This window comes from Amblyraja radiata, chromosome 23, assembly GCF_010909765.2.
Source record: "Amblyraja radiata isolate CabotCenter1 chromosome 23, sAmbRad1.1.pri, whole genome shotgun sequence".
Taxonomy (NCBI): domain Eukaryota; kingdom Metazoa; phylum Chordata; class Chondrichthyes; order Rajiformes; family Rajidae; genus Amblyraja; species Amblyraja radiata.
In genome coordinates, this window is record NC_045978.1 from 2227518 (window position 1) to 2245381 (window position 17864).

General features: G+C 44.1%; 1 protein-coding gene across 9 annotated transcripts in view; it reads right to left on the bottom strand.

Moving 5' to 3' along the window:
- Positions 1-3442: 3442 nt before the first annotated feature.
- LOC116986141 (polycomb group protein ASXL1-like) overlaps positions 3443-17864 on the bottom strand; it is a 78219-nt gene continuing 63797 nt past the window's right edge. For all 9 annotated transcript variants that reach the window (XM_033041331.1, XM_033041325.1, XM_033041323.1 and 6 more), the window contains 4 exons: positions 16661-16757; positions 15655-15760; positions 10909-11659; positions 3443-7786 (listed from right to left, as the gene is read on the bottom strand). In XM_033041331.1, coding sequence (XP_032897222.1) covers positions 4493-7786; positions 10909-11659; positions 15655-15760; positions 16661-16757 — 4248 coding nt within the window. In that variant the 3' untranslated portion in view covers positions 3443-4492. The remainder of the gene's footprint in view (positions 7787-10908; positions 11660-15654; positions 15761-16660; positions 16758-17864) is intronic.

Genomic DNA, 17864 nt, shown 5'->3' on the forward strand with positions numbered 1-17864 from the left:
CCATCTACCTACTGTGTGGGAAATTGCTGAGGTGTATTTATTTTTTAAAAGAGGGATTAAAATTAATGTGTAGGAAGGAACTGCAGATGCTGGTTTACACCAAAGATAGGCACACTGAGTTACTCCAGCTTTTTGTATCTCCGGGATTCAAATTAAAACCTGCGCAGACACGAGGAACTGCAGATTCTGGTTTACCAACAAATAAAATTAATGCTGTATTGGCAGCAAAGTAATAAAAAGAATCAAGCGATAATATTTAGTAGTATGCACTCACCATTAACTGCAGACAACTGGTCACACAGCTCCAGACCTCAGTTCAGCCTCGGTCCCTGAACACAAGACAATAGACCAAAATTGGCAGTGGGGGGGGACGATAGCTTAACAGCTATGGTAGACACAAAATGCTGGAGTAACTCAGCGGGTGAGGCAGCATCTATGGAGAGAAGGAATTGGCGACGTTTCAGGTCGAGACCCTTGAAGGATCTCTCCATAGGTGCTGAGTTATTCCAGCATTTTGTGTCTTCCTTCGATTTACCAGCATCTGCAGTCCTTTCTTCAACAGCTTAATAGCTCTATTTAACTTCTCTTCCACCAGTCCCCTCAGTGAGCCACACTCCCTCATCATGCGCTGATGGTTCACCCCAGATAGTTCTGCTCTTTTACAGAGATATTCGAACCACAAAACTTTGGCTTACCGATGCAAATAGGACCAATTTGGCCACATCCAAAATGCTGATCAAATAATCTTCCCAATTAGTAATTTTGAATTTGATGCTACAGGGAGAGGTTGAGTAGACTGGGACTCTATATTTACTGGAGCGCAGGAGGATGAGGGTGAGTTTATAGAGACGTATAAAATCATAAGAGGAACAGATCAGGTGGATGCAGAATCTCTTGCCTAGAGTAGGGGAATCGAGGACCAGAGGGAATAGGTCTAAGGTGAAGGAAGGAATCTAAGGGGTAACTTTTTCACACAAAGGGTGGTGGGTGTATGGAACAAGCTGTCAGAGGAGGTAGTTGAGGCTGGGACTATCCCTATGTTTAAGAAACAGTTAGACAGGTACATGGCCCGCTGAGTTACTCCAGCATTTTCTGTCTATCATGGATAGGTTTGGAGGGATATGGACCAAACATGGGCAGATGGGACTAGTGTAGCTGGGACATGTCGGCTGGTGTGGGCATGTTGGGCCGAAGGGCCTGTTTCCACGCTGTATCTCTCTACGATTCTATAACGGGCTCTTGTCTATAATAGGTCTCAGATGGCAAGACTCTTAATTACAAGCCACATGACCAGAAACTACTGGAAACCTCCAGTAGGTCTAGATCTATCTGTGAAGACAAGCAGTGTTAACCTTTCAGGTCCAAAATCTTGCAACAGAATATATTTCAAATCGCTAGCATCATTAACATTGCATATCTGCAACATCTCAATGTAAACTCGTGAAACTGCAAAGGTGTGGCGAGTTGATAGGTAAAGAGTTGATAACATCTGTGGTCACCAGAAAAGCCAAGAGATCCAGTAATGCTGATAGCACGAGTTTCACAATAGAACCAAGATGGCTTAAAGCTCAACCACCAATGCTGGAAATGGTGCAGTTAGTCCACAATAACAAGAGCAAGAGACATCTGCAGATTAAAATCCGAGCATTATGTGATATATTTAAGAAAGAACTGCAGATGCTGGTAAAATCGAAGGTAGACACAAAACATAGAAACATAGAAACATAGAAAGTAGGTGCGAGAGTAGACCACCAGGTCAAAAAGCTGGAGAAACTCAGCGGGTGAGGCAACTTCTACGGAGAGAAGGAATTGGCAACATTTCGGGTCGAGACCCTTCTTCAGACTGATGTCAGGGGAGGGGGTAGGACAGAGACAGTGAGACTAGTGGGAGAACTGGGATGGGGGGGGGGAGCAAGGGCTACTTGAAGTTTGAGAAGTCAATGTTCATCCCGCTGGGGTGTAAACTACCCAAGCAAAATATGAGGTGCTGTTCCTCCAATTATGTGATATATGGCGACTGATATAAACTTACCTCATTCCATCAATGAAGATAGCAAATATGGAGACTTTCCACATTGTAACCAGGATATACATCTGTCAATTAGCAAAAGTGAAACTTATGCTTTTGACAGAACATTGCTATTGTTATCACAAAATATACAGGGCATAAAAGTGATTAATTTAAAATAATTGGTGTTATTCCATCATCTTGACACAGTCCAGATAAATACAAAATGAAAAACTGGTCATTTCAAAAGGTTCATACCACACAATCCACCTTTGGTTTCTGTGAATAATGTCCAGTGAAAGCAAGATGATTTGTGATGAAATTAAAGACACAAATATTTCCCCAACACAGACAAGGCACAGGTATGTTCATAATACAACTTGTTCCAAAGCCAATAATTAAATGTTACACCTTATTATCCTCGTTTAATTTTTTTGTTGCCAGTTTTTACAATTGAGTATTTATTTTCAGCTTTTGCTTTTCAGTGTTTTTACTCTTTTTACAGGAGCAGATGTTCGTGGAATCATCCATGATTTATTATCAAGGTACCCACCAGGGAATCAAATGCTTGATAATTTCTATTTTCAAACCCAACCAGTTTTACCTGACTTTCACTCTGAGACCGACCCACTCCAAATTGACTGAAGATCAATATTTTAACTGTTCCTGCGTGGGAAGTGCGCAGGTAGGGACGTACGTGGTGCTGTGAATGAGTTCTGCCCCAGTGTTAGCAATGGACAGTATCCAAGGGCTGCGGATGTGCCAATTAAATGTCCTCAAGACAAACTAAAGATATCACAATCTTAAGTCGATGAACACGGACTTATTTTCCTTAAAAATACACAAAGTGCTGGAGTAACTTGGCAGGCCAGGCAGCATCTCTGAAGGGCATGGATAGGAGACGTTTTGGGTCGGGACCCTTCTTCAGACATATTGTATTAGAGGAGAGAAAGATGGAAGAGATGTCAGGGCAGGACAAAACCTGGCAAGTGATAGGTGGAGAGACTGGAGCAACTCAGCAAGACAGGCAGCATTTCTGGAGAAAAGGAATAGATGACGTTTCGGGTCGAGACCCTTCTTCAGACTGAGAGTCAGGGGAGAGGTAAACTATAGGTGGATACAAGTGAGTGGGGAGGGGGGGTGAGGTGGGAGTGATTGGCATGTGGGTGGACAAAGGCCAGATATGAAAGAACAGAAAGTGCGATAAGAATATTGGCGTGAAATGTAAAGCCAGAGGAAGGAATACAGGTGGAAGGAGACGGGGGGGGGATCTAGGTGGGGCACAAAGAAGAGCGGGGAAGGAGGGGGGTGTTCAGAAATGTCAACTCAATCACACTGTCCTGAACCACCATTACAATATATTTAGTGGCAACACTGCAATAATGGGTGAAATGTGTAAATACTGAGCTTATACAAATAAAGTACTGCAGCAAATTATAATGAATGCATTTTATTCAATTTACTACACAACTCTTCAATACTGTGTAAAGGTGTAAATAAAAATACAACATAATACACAGACAGAAGTCACCCACACACCAAAGACCAATAAATCCCAAGCATAGACTCAGTCAATACAACAGCATCAAGAGAGACAAATAATGGAGGAGAAAACCGTGATGGCTAGAGAGATTACTGTACCCTGAGAATGAGTTTGTAAAGCCACTTCTAAAATAAATTTATATCTGCAGAATGTCTTTGGTAAACAGGGGATGAGACAGGCCGAATATGAAGTCAAAGTCTTGCTCCACGGATCTCAGCAATTACAGATGGATAAAAACAAACCACTTTGTTTAAGGCCACCTAATAAGCTTCCATCTTTTCTAACACTGTGTTCAAATTTGTATTCTACTAAATACAATGGAGGCAAACAAAAATAAAATGTTCAAAGATACCGTGTTATTAACGCTTTGGAAGCACCAAGTACTGTGCTCTCCGTTCTAATCTCACCGAAGAGCAACGCTAACATGCAAAGCAGACTAAATGTAGGAGACTATATTAACATTGCAAAAAAAAAACAAAAACAAAAAAAAAACACTGCTTATTTCTTGGGTCATGAACGGATAACAAAAACTCAACATGCATAATCATGTGGTCAGTTCTACAGTTTTCAAATGTTGCTTTAGGTTTTACAAATAAAATCAGTGCATAGAACATTATTGTGGAGTCAGCAACTTCACCTTTACACAATTCTGGTAAGAAAAGACATAATCAGCGCGAAACAAGATAGGATTATCAACACAGAGGTCCTTCATGATCTGCAGTCCTATAACAGTTCATTATGAACTGCTAACATCCACTTCATAATATTTTTGCATGCAGTTTATCTGCCCTTCCATTTATATACAGTGGTCAGACTAGACTCAAAAGGCAAAATTATACACATTGATACACAATTCTGATACGTATATGTTGCACTTTCACCATGCTATAATAATCCACGTGAGTGGTGCAGATGAGTCATTTCTTCACAATAGTTCTTTACTATCTCACCACAAGACATGATACACAAAGTTTTGATGGGCCTATACAGTCATCATGGCAGAATGCACCACATCCTTTACACATGATCATGGCCTTTAGCCGGCAGGAACATTTAAAAGTCATCTCGCTCACACCACTGTTTTCGGCAAACGTCTGAGCGGGAATTGCAGAGTTATGGTTCCCAAAGTTTGTCTTCTGACTCAGGGACATCATGCTGCCAGCAAGAGACACTGGAAAGGGGCCCATGGAGAGTTCTGAAACGGTGGTGTTGGTCAGGTGACTGAAGCCTGCGGTGCTGAGGGAAAGTTTCGGGAGTTTGCCGTACAACTGCTGCTGAATACTGAGCTGGGAATTGATGAGAGAACGTTCCGACGAATGGTGAAATTGTAGACCAGACTCCTTCATGACCTTTCCAATACTGCAGTCCATCTTGATTGGCCCAACGTACAGCTTGTCTTTGGAATCAAATGGAATGTAAGCACCATCTTTGATACCGAGGATATCTTGCTTCTTGTTCATCTCCCTGCACGGGGGCATGTTTTCAGTTTTGATGACTTTAAAGCTCTCGTGCAGTTTGGGCAGCCAATCCCGCCCTACATTCGGTACGCCCTCCATCGCGATTAGTTTCCTGTCCGGCGACGTTTGAGTAATGGCGGGCATGTTCTCAAAGACGGAGCCCCTGGACTGGATCTTGATGACTTCTGTCCCTCGGTAAACTCCATCGTTCTGCACCAGCACAGTGTTGTGCAGGTAGCCGTGGCTCAGCTTCTGCCGGCCTGGCAGCCCACCGCAAGCCTTGGCTATTACCGACCCAAAAATAGTGTTCTGGCTCTCCAGACCTTTGCAAAAGGTGGGGGTGTTTGGAATGTAGTAACCAGACACAGTGGAGCTGCTGATTTGCTTCAGTGTTTCAGGCATGCTTCTAACTGGAGGATTGTGCACCCTGTTACTTTGAACATTTCCGGAGGAGATATTTATCAATTCTTTACAACCTTCTTCGTAACTGCATGGAATTGGCACTATTCTTTGTGTGATCACACCAGATTCTTCAACAGGTTTAGTGAGAACTGGCGTTCTATTTAACTGCTCCTGTAAAACAGGGCCATCTAGACTCTTACACTCTCGGTCCAGGACCATCTGAGAATGGAGGTAATGCTTACTGGACTGCAACACGGTCGATTTCATCTGCTCCAGTCGCTTCTGAGAGAGATCGCGGAAATCTCCCGACAATATTTTATGCAAATGATAATCAGCTAATTTATTAATTCCACTATGTACTCCACTAATTATACTTTTAATATTGGTTGTTTGTGCAACATGATCTATCGTCGACTGGTTGAGACCTCTCTCCTGTTTCACCGCCGGGATCTCTGGATGTGGCACCAGTAGTCGCGTTATCTCCAGTTTGGTGCCGGAGTGATACTGGGGCAAAACCTTCTCCAAAGGGAGGCTGCCCTGAAGCAACTGTGTTACTAGCGGGTTGTTGACTTCAGCCGACGACAACGGCCGATTGAGATCTCCCGGCCTTTTTGGCCCTTCAGAGCGTGGGTTGAGCAGAGAATTGGCCCGGTTTAAATGATGTAAGACTTCAGCCTTTTGCCTCTGGCCCTCGCTCAGTAGTTCATTCTTCTGCAGCTGATTATCGACAGACAAATGTGCCGCTTGGTGCCGATCACTGTTCTTAGACCCTTTGCCTCCATCAGGGCTTTCTACAATTACACCACTTTCAGAACAAACGGGGGCTCTGTCGTCTTTAGACATTCTTTCACTGGTGGGCGGTACACAACTCTCATCTGACAGCGGACTGTTTATTTCGGGCTTATAATACAGGCTATTCTCATTGTCAGTGCCAGAGTCATTCTGCCTTTTGCTGCTGAGCTCTTCCACTGTCACATCAACATCAGCTTCTACTGACTGTTGCCCAACCTGTGCCGAGGCCTGCTCTTGTTTCACAGGCTGCTCCTTTGTACATACTTCTGCATCAACAGGTGCAGTACAGGCGGCAACCTTCTCTGCCTCCAGAGAGAGCTTCTGTGCTAATGAATGGCTGGGATCTTTAGTCGAACATATCGACACTATTACAGACGTCATTTGTTTCTCTGCAACGTGTGGTTCATTGGATAACTCCAGCAGCTCGCTAGCTTCTAGCTTATTGTTGATTTTTAATTCATCGCAGGCACGCTCCTCTTCTTCATGCGAGGACAACGTTGAAGATGGTGCTTTGTGAATCAGCAGAGATCCAGTTTGCTCCACGGGACATCCATTCACCTCCTGCTCTGAGGTGTCACTCGGTGGAAAGTTAATGGACAAAATATCTGTAGTGTTTGTTTTATTTTCACTGCCATTGCATTGTAAAGAGTCAGAGACTGCAGCGTTGACTTCTGGAACAGGAGAGTCCATTGAGTTAATTATTGCAGCATTCTTTGTTTCTGCAATTACTGTTCCAGAGAAAACATATTTTTGCAAAGGTTCATCAGTGCCGCTGGTTTTATCACCCAGGTCGGGATTTGGAGGTTGGTCACAGGGTAACAGCAGAGGATCGTCAGTCTTAGCGAGAGAAACAACAACAACAGATTCACATTGACCATTCGTGCTCGCTTCCTGCAAAGTGGTGTCGCTGTCTGCAGGCAGATCCAGGGGCTCAGGGAGCAGGTCCTCGAGGGGGGTCGCGGGTTCGTCACCGTTGGACTGTCCATCAGAAACAAGAGCGTCACTCACTTCAGAAACGGTCACCTGGTCCTGCACATCCTCCAGCAAGGCTGGAGAATTACTGCTGACCATGCTGTATTCAGCATCGCCGTCCCAGCCTATGCTCTGGACCTCATCCGCCGCTGGCTCCGACTTGCCTGGCGCTGCATCAACAAGATTGCTTTCCAAACACTCTTCGATTATAACACCTTGCTTAACACTATTGTCTGGGTCGGTGTCGTGCTTGTCGAGCTCCTCGTCGGCATCGCCGGCTTGCTGTAGCTGTGCTCGATGCTGATGTTTTGCCGCAGCTTGTTCTGGTACTTTAGCCTTTCTGTCGATCGGTCGGGGAGAGTCAGCGCTGGCTGGTCCATCACCACCACCACCACCCCCTCCCCCTCCTTCCATTGTAACATGGGCAGCTGCAGCTGCTGCCGCCTCCCTCTGGGCCCGGGCCTGCTGAGCACGGGCTTTGATATCTGCAAGCGTTCTGGCCCCTGTCCTCTCACGACTGGACGGCCCAACGCTGCTGATGATCCTGGGGCAGATCTGGTAGGCTGGCTGCCCTTTGACAGCCCATGGTGGCTTGATTCTTGAGAGTTGAATCTGCAAGCAGAATAAACGACAATTTACAATAAAACCAGACGTACACAATAGTGTTAAAAAAAGTGCTGAGTAACTCAGCGGGTCAGGCAGCATCTCTGGAGAATATGGAACCCTTCTTCAGGCTGATAGATACTAACTAGTCAGATTCTAAATTAGTTAATGTCTAAATTGGTCACTGCTTGTATTGGTCAACACTGCAGTATTTTGCAGGTGGTGACTAAATGAGGCACATAAATGTTTTTCTGTAATTTACCAACAATTTTAAAATTCTCATGGAATAAGAGGAACCACAAATGCAAATCTAAAATAGACACTGGAAATGAATGTTCAGCATCACAGCACAGCCAATAGCTTTAAGAGCTATTTAGTCTATAATGAATTCCACATTACTTTATTGTACAGTATACAGTTCATGCCCTTAAATCTGTTTGTTCCCAGAGTTTACCCACTCGTAGTAAAAGAACATGATTGTTGGGTCTATACTGTTGCATTTTACCAACCTAGTATAATAATAATAATAATACATTTTATTTATGAGCGCCTTTCAAGAGTCTCAAGGACACCGTACAAAAATTTAGCAGGTAGAGGAAAAACATGTAAGGGGAATGAAATAAATAGTAGAGACATGACTAGTACACAAAGTAAAGACAGAATACAATTCAAAACACAATATGAGGCAATTAATGCACAGATGAAAAGGGAGGGGGACGTGGGGCTAAGGATAGGCAGAGGTGAAGAGATGGGTCTTGAGGCGGGACTGGAAGATGGTGAGGGACACGGAATTGCGGATCAGTTGGGGGAGGGAGTTCCAGAGCCTGGGAGCTGCCCTGGAGAAGGCTCTGTCCCCAAAACTGCGGAGGTTGGACTTGTGGATGGAGAGGAGACCGGCTGATGTGGATCTGAGGGACCGTGAGGGTTGATAGGGGGAGAGGAGGTCAGTGAGATATGGGGGGGCCAGATGGTGGAGGGCTTTGTAGGTGAGGATCAGGATTTTGTAGGTGATCCGGTGGGAGATGGGAAGCCAGTGAAGTTGTTTGAGGACTGGAGTGATGTGATGCCAGGATTTGGTGTGGGTGATGAATCGGGCGGCTGCGTTCTGGACCAGTTGGAGTCGGTTGATGTAGGTGGAGCTGATGCCAAGGAGAAGTGAGTTGCAATAGTCCAGTCGGGAGGAGATGAAGGCATGGATGAGTCTTTCAGCAGCGGGAGGTGTGAGAGAGGGTCTGAGTTTGGCGATGTTGCGGAGATGAAAGAAGGTGGTTTTAATGACATGTCGGATGTGAGGCTCAAGGGAGAGGGTGGAATCAAAGATCACGCCAAGGTTGCGGGCCTTGGGAGATGGGGAGACAGTGGTGCCGTCGATGGTGAGAGTGGGGTTATTGATTTATGCATCGACAGTACTCTGGATGTCTACACACTGCTATAGATATCAACAGAATGCATTTATGTAATACTTTACCTGGACCATGAGATAGCTTCACAACTAATGAGGAATTTAATACTTCGATAGCAACACAAACAGCATATTTAAAAACACAAGTCATAAGGTAATAAGTGATAGGAGCAGAATGAGGCCATTCGGCCCATCAAGTCTACTCCACCATTCAATCATGGCTGAGTGTTTAAGAAGGAACTGCAGATGCTGGAAAATCAAAGGTAGACAAAAGTGCTGGAGAAACTCAGCGAGTGCAGCAGCATCTATGGAGCGAAGGAAATAGGCAACGTTTTTCGGGTTCCGAAATGTCGCCTATTTCCTTCGCTCCATAGATGCTGCTGCATCCGCTGAGTTTCTCCAGCACTTTTGTCTACCTTCAATCATGGCGGATCTATCTCTCCCTCCTAACCCCATTCTCCTGCCTTCTCCCCATAAACCCAGACACCCGTACTAATCAAGAATCTATCTATCTTTGCTTTGAAAATATCCATTGACTTGGCCTCCACAGCCTTAAAGAATTCCACCCTCTGACCAAAGAAATTCCTTCTCATCTCCTTCCTAAAGGAACGTCCTTTAATTCTGAGGCTATGACCTCTAATCCTAGACTAATGAAGACATACTCTCCACATCCACTCTATCCAAGCTTTTCACTATTCACATTTCAATGAGGCCCCCCTCTCAATTAACATTCTTTAAATATCTTTTTTAAAAAGGACTATTTGAAAGGGAAGGATGCCGGTCAGAACATTAGGAGAAAACCAGGTTCTTTGACCCTCTAAGGCGAGGGGGAAATGTGGGTCAAGGTATTTTGTGGTGGGCAGGTGGAACATGCTGCCAGGGTTGGTGGTAGAGGCTGATAGTATGTTGTTGACATGCATATGGCCAGTGCACGTACATTGACAAACGTACACTTGTATGACTTGCAATGAATATAATCCAAGTCTTGTCACTCCAGGTCAAAACTGCAACTGCACAGCAAAAAATGTTCTTTGCAGCTTAGTTTGGACTGATACTAAACTGACAACAGATGAATAACTAACTAGAATTGTGTTGGAAAAATGAACTGCGAGTATTATTTGGCACAACTTAGTCGGATGATCCCCTGGGATAATTTACTGCTGATCACTGAGCACAATAAAGAACTGGAGTGTCACCTTGAAGAAGAACAATTCAGGTCAAAAACAGACCAGTGTGTTCACTGCATCAGAACACATTTTAAAAAGCACTATGGCCTTTGATGCCACATATGCAAGAGATCCAGGGCCATTCAGTAATGGAAAGACAAAGATAACTTAGAAAAATGATTCATCATTTTCCAAAGAAGTGAGGAATTTAGATTTTTATGTGGCATAGAGAAGGGGGAAAAAGGAGAACACATTTTTAATGAAGCTAAACATATATTGCTGGAGTAATTCACAGGGCGATGTTTCGGTCAAGATCCTGCATCAGTTTTAAGAAAGATTCCTACCCAAAATGCAGAAACAAGGAACTGCTGATGCGGGTTTACCAAAGAAAGACACAAAATGCTGGGGTAACTCAGCGAGTCAGGCAGCATCTCTGGAGAACACGGATAGGTGACGTTTGGGGCCGGGACCCTCAGGAAAACAAAACGTTGCAGCTGAACTAAATCATTTAAAAACTTCAGTCAAATTAAAACAAAGACTTGTTTAATAATGGCTCCACATACCCGGATAGGTGGCACCTTTGGTTCTTCTCTTGTAGGTTGCTCCTTTTCTGTCCGAAAGCTATCAATTGCAGTCCGAAAGGACTGATGATCTTCAAGCCGGGGCTTCTTCTCGGGGCCGGAGGTGGAGGCACCGTGCTCGGAAGACTTCCTCTTTTGCTCTTTGGACTCGCTGAAATTGTGCTCGAGCTGACTTTTTAGCGCAGCGCTCTTCACAGTAAGGCAGGTGACCTGGTCCTTGGAAATCGCTGCGGGCTGCACTTCACTCAATTCTAGGTGTACGTCGGATTTGGTACGTTCTTGCGGCTGTGTTTCTGCAGGTTTCTCAGTCAGCAAGGTGGCTTTGGACTTTAAGGCAGATTTATTTGGAAGCACTTCTTTTGGTTGTCCGGGACTAGCTTCATTGTCAATGGGACCAAGTGGATCTTCATCTACACAGGCACCTGCCTGCGACACCTTGACCTCAACATTGTGCTGTTTCTGGCTGCGGGTATCGTGAGACGGCACAGTGCACGCAGCTGCCTTTTCACTTTGTTCAGGGACTTCTGGCTTTCTGTCTGCAATAAGATTTCGCCTCACTCTACACTTGAGGTCCACCTTTGAACTTCGAGTGCATTTCCTTATCCTTTCATCTTGCTTCTTCACGGGACTAAGTTGCTTCGATGGTCCTGCTAATACAGGTGAATTAGCTTCCTTTTCTATTTCCACTTTTACAGCTGTCTGCTCCTCAGATTCGGCTTTGGACAAGCCCAGTCTGTCAATATAATGAACACGCATTGATCACACAGGTCAGCATCACAAAGTTAAATTGTCCTCATTCAGATCACATTCCTTTGACTTCTATCTGTGCTACATCTATCCTTTGATCGGACAATGAAAGCCTCTTAAGATGGTCTATGGATTCTCTGGGAGCACCCGGAGAAAACCCACGCGGTCACGGGGAGAACGTGCAAACTCCGTGCGGACAGCACCTGTAATCAGGATCGAACCGGGGTCTCTGGTGCTGTAAGGCAGCTACTCCTCCGGCTGTGCCACTGCACTGCCCCTAAGATGGGGTTCTATTTGGAGAGCACGGCCAAACAGAATTGACCCTGCTGTGCACAAAGCGGTTAGGTCCATAGAGACCAAAGAGAAATGTTTACCAAATACATACGAACTTATTCATGCAAGTAACAAAAACCTGTAGCCCTCAGAGGGATCGAGTCATTTGAACTGCTTTGGGAAAAAAGATGCAGGTTTCTCAGTCAGCAAGGTGGCTTTGGACAGTCACAGTGCCCTCCATAATGTTTGGGACAAAGACCCATCATTTATTCATTTGCCTCTATACTCCACAATTTGAGATTTGTAACAGAAAAAAATCACATGTATACATTGTCAGATTTTAATAAGGGCCATTTTAATATATTTTGGTTTCACCATGTAGAAATTACAGCACTGTTTATACATAGTCCCCCCATTTCAGGGCACCATAATGTTTGGGACACAGCAATGTCATGTGAATGAAAGTAGTCATGTTTAGTATTTTTTTGCATATCCTTTGCATGCAATGACTGCTTGAAGTCTGCGATTCGTGGACATCACCAGTTGCTGGGTGTCTTCTCCGGTGATGCTCTGCCAGTCCTGTATGGCAGCCATCTTTATTTTAGGCTTGTTTTGGGGGATGGTCCCCTGGATGATTGACTTGGCCACTCTAGAATTGACCATTTTTTAGCTTTGAAAAACTCCTTTGTTGCTTTAGCAGTATGTTTGGGATCATTGTCTTGCTGTAGAATGAACTGCCGGCCAATGAGTTTTGAGGCATTTGTTTGAACTTGAGCAGATAGGATGAGTCTATACATTTCAGAATTCATTATGCTACTACCATCAGCAGTTGTATCATCAATGAAGATAAGTGAGCCAGTACCTTCAGCAGTCATACATGCCCAGGCCATAACACCCCCACCACCGTGTTTCACAGATGAGGCAGTATGCTTTGGATCTTGGGCAGTTCCTTCTCTCCTCCATACTTTACTCTTGCCATCACTCTGATATAAATTAATCTTCGTCTCATCTGTCTACAAGACTTTTTTCCAGAACTGTGGTTGCTTTTTTAAGTACTTCTTGGCAAATTGTAACCTGGCCATCCTATTCTTGTGGCTAACCAGTGGTTTGCATCTTGCAGTGTAGCCTCTGTATTTCTGTTCATGAAGTCTTCTGCAGACAGTGGTCATTGACAAATCCACACCTGACTCCTGAAGAGAGATTCTGATCTGTCGGACAGGTGTTTGGGGATTTTCTTTATTATAGAGAGAATTCTTCTGTCATCAGGTGTGGAGGTCTTCCTTGGCCTGCAAGTCCCTTTGCGATTAGTAAGCTCACCAGTGCTCTCTTGCTTAATGATGTTCCAAACAGTTGATTTTGGTAAGCCAAAGGTTTGGCTGATGTCTCTAACAATGTTATTCTTGTTTCTCAGTCTCATAATAGCTTCTTTGACTTTCATTGGCACAACTTTGGTCCTCATGTTTATAAACAGCAATAAAACTTTCCAGTGGAAAGACTGGAGGAAAGACTAGATGCTGAGAGCTCTCTTATACCTGCATTAAGAAGGCAATTAACCACACCTGAGCAATTACAAACACCTGTGAAGCTATGTGTCCCAAACATTATGGTGCCCTGAAATGGGGGACTATGTATAAACACAGCTGCATTTTCTACATGGTGAAACCAAAATGTATAAAAATGCCCTTTAATAAAATCTGACAATGTGCAATTTAACCACATGTGATTTTTTTTATATTACAAATCTCAAACTGTGGAGTACAGAGGCAAATGAATAAATGATGGGTCTTTGTCCCAAACATTATGGAGGGCACTGTACTTCCTTGAGTTTCAATGTATATTTGTGGGCATTCTGGACACCATCTTCGATGCATCAATACCAACTGCTGAGAGATGGAATGATTGATATACTTGAAATCAACAGCGATTCCCTTAATTCTCCTTACCAGATTGGTAGGTTAATCACTAGTACCCAAAAGAAGTACCCCAGATTGTGCTGCAGTATCTGCTCAACAGAAACTCATACAATTAATGCCCCAAGATGCCCAGTCCGCCCGGTGTCTAGTGGCAGTTCAAGGGTTGCCAGCTTGTCATTTAGATCCCAAATGAAAAATAAAGTGAATTTAGATCCAATGAGAATTCACCATCTAATTAGATGCCATAAGATTGTACAAACAATAACATTTTTAAAACATTCCAAGAGCCAAAGGAATCCAGTGTTTTGGGCATCTCTATAAACTAGCTGCAGCATCCCCAATGGCATGAGCTCTGCAAAAAGATAGTCATACAGGCAACTGTAGCGTGGAGACGGTTTACATAATTTGGAAAAGTCAGGTTCATCCAACACAATTTATCTTTAACAAGTATGTGCTGGTTCTCTTTTATTAACTCAAACTTCTCCACGTGCCTATTAGTTGTTTTCAGCAACTCTAATAAATACTAAATCGATGGCCCTGTAATTGTTGGCATGGCCTCGCACCTCTTCAGAACAAAGATGTGATATTCGCCAATTTTTGGTCACCTTGCTACCCTTAGTCTATACTTGGAAGGCACAGATGATGGCATAATGCCTTTTCCATGACCACCCTGACTGACTTCAGACAGCATCCTTCCATGGATCCCATCTGAACCAGTTCACTTATTACTTCACTTCCAGTTTGCAACGAGACATCTTATGAAGATAAGTAATAGTTATAAACATTGAATTATAATGTGTTACAATTTTCCTGCATGGAGAAGCCTTTGATGTAAACTCGAAACGCAGAGCACATCCTGCAGACCTTGAGAATAAATTGCACCATGACAAAGATATCACAAATCACTTTATCGCCACTTAAGTACATTTGGAAATTAAACTGATTTTGTGCTAATTTATGTGTAGGAAACTACAAACTGCGATGGGTGAAAGACCCACTTCATCATTTCATGATAAAAATGTTTATTCTGGGATAGCAATGGCTAATTGGTGGCACAGTGGCGCAGATAACACATCACAGCGCCAGAGACTTTGTCAATCCTAACTTTGGGTGCTGTCTGTGTGGAGTTTGCAGGTTCTCGGAGGGCTTCCTCTGGGTGCTCCAGCTCTCTCCGCCCCCCACATCCCAAAGACGTGCGAGTTTGTGCGTTGACTGTCGACTCTCATTTTCACCTTGTGGGTAGACAAAATTGCTGGAGAAACTCAGCGGATGCGGCAGCATCTATGGAGCGAAGGAAATAGGCAACGTTTCGGCCCGAAACGTTGCCTATTTCCTTCACTCCATAGATGCTGCCGCATCCGCTGAGTTTCTCCAGCAATTTTGTCTACCTTCGATTCTCCAGCATCTGCAGTTCCTTCTTGAACATTTTCACCTTGTGTGTGGGGTAGTTGGTAGAATGTGGAAAGAGGGCGGGCGGGGAATTGCTAACAATACGGAGAGAATAAAACTGGATTCGATTAGTGTAGGATTAGTGTAAACGGGGCGAGTAGGGGATGGGGCTCAAACTCAGTGTGGACTCGTTGGGTTGAAGGGCCTGTTTCCCTGCTATATCTCTCTATAACCAACTACTCTGCTCTTTGAAGAAAGTCGTGGATCATTTACACTCACATTCGGGGTTACAAGTTTCACCAGAGAGGAAGGATCGCACCAAAAATAGTGTCCTTCCTTTCCAAAATGTTTAAACTGAATTCTACTTGTAAATTTCAGATATATGCGATGAGAACATTGTGCTTACTTCTGCCCGTAGTAATCTTCAAAGAAGTTCTCTTTCCACAGCTCCACTTTTTTTTCCTTTTCCATTTCTTGACGGAGGCGAAGCTGCATTTCTGGTGTAAACTCACCTGGAGGGGATCAAAGCACAGCTATTGCACAGTTCAAACCCAAAACAGTTCATATCTACAAAGCATTTTGAAACTAATTTAGGGCTGGTAGATCAAAGCGTTAAGGAAACCTAACCTACGCCAAGATTTTCGTCCATTATTGCTAGACAATTCTAACATTCACCCACACAAGATGAAAATCAGCCGCGATTAAATGGCAGGGTAAATGCGATGGGGCGAATGGCCTTATGCTGCTCTTACAATTTATAAACTTAGGGGACAGTAATATTTTTATTGCTGCTACACAAGGTGCCACGCAGTAGTTGGCAGAGCCCACATGCTTGTTCTGGGTTGAAAGGCGGATTTGTTTTGTGCAGAGATAAAGAGGAAACCAGCCACTCATGGCAACACTCGAGCCGTGACATGGACAAGGCAGTGTCCTGGCCACACGATTCCAGTCTCTCCTTTGGGGCTAAGTCTGACCCAAACTAACTAACAGGGATCTTAACTCCAGCCCCAAGTTTGCACTGCACAAACCCCTTGGCATAATTTCAGAATGGCTTTAGACCCAGATTAGGCTGTTGTCCGTAACTTTTCCCAATAGAGTCTTTTACAAAGGTCAGTGCCATAACAAAAAAGGAAGCACGTTTCCTGTGTCTCGGACACATTACACTATTGAGCTTAAATAAAAAACACAAATACTCTTCTGTTGAAGAGTCTCAAATGAAACATCTTCCTTCTCTGCAGATGCTGCCTGACCTGCTGAGTGGTTTCAGCTTTTTGTTTCATTTCACATTTCGAGCGTTTGCATTTTCATTTTTCCATCACCCATCTGGATAATTCTTCGACTGGAGCTTTGGGGAAAAACACTGAGAGACAGAACTACACTTTAATACATCGCATTCTGGAGCAAGACTTTACCTTCTGCTAGTCGCTCTTTCCACCCTTGGGCTGCAGAGGTGAAGAACTCGTTATTTAGAGCTGAGCTACTGAGACGCATTATACCGTCAGTGCCAACCTACACAAACAAGAGGCAATAATTCAACGTTGTCACAGATAAAACAAAAGACAGCATAAACACCAAGATACTCCAACTACTGAAGACCTTCCTCAAGCATTAGATCACGTTACTCGAGCATCAATAGATAATCCAACAACACTCATTGCTTTTCATTAGTGATGATAGCTCAGCATTAAATATGGGTAATGGCATTAACTACTAAATACTGGTTTTGGAGAAAATATATATTTTAAACTTCCACATGTGCTACGCTCCCTCTATAAAGCACGGTGCATGAAATTCAAACATAGTTATGAGCTTCCAAATCACCCCCTTGCCCCTGGAACTAAGATAACACTGGCACCTGTCAAAACACATTACACTCGCATCAATCATTCATGCACTGGATCAGAAAATTTAGATATTAGCAGTTGGGCTTAAAGGATTAATTAGATTCCAGATTCAACTCTTTGTTTGTGTAAACACTCAAGCTGTGTGTGTGTGGTGTGTGTGCGAGCGCGCGTAGACAGTGTGTGGTGTGTGTAGAGTATGTGTGTGTGTGTGTGTGTGTGTGTGTGCGTGGTGCTGTGTGTGTGCGCGTGTGTGTGCGCGTGTGTGCGCGCGTGTGTGGTGTGGGTGTGTGCAAGCACACGTAGACAGTGTGTGGTGTGTGTAGAGTGTGTGTGTGTGTGTGTGTGTGTGGTGCGTGTGCCCGCGTGTGTGGTGTGTGTGCGCACGCGTGTGTGTGCGCGCTTGTAGACAGTGTGTGGTGTGTGTAGTGTGTGTGTGTTGCTTGTCAAAGGGTGCTGCAACGATGCTGAGCAGCCAAAGTCATGGCGGTGTGGAGGGGGAGGGGTGTGGAGGGGTAGGGGGAAGGGGAAGGCAAGAAGCCAAGTTCTTGCTCCTGATCATACTTCACCTATCTTGCACTGGTAGAGCAGGAATGAGGAGTGTGTGGGCAGCTACTACCAGGGTAGTATGATTCGGTTATGATTATACAATTGTGGTAGTGAACATTGGCAAAATATGCAATTTAATATCATTGTACGTACAATCTTTTACAAATTTACTTTAGTTGCTGCAACTAATGAAATCCAAACAAGATCAAAAGGGAAATAAAAGGGA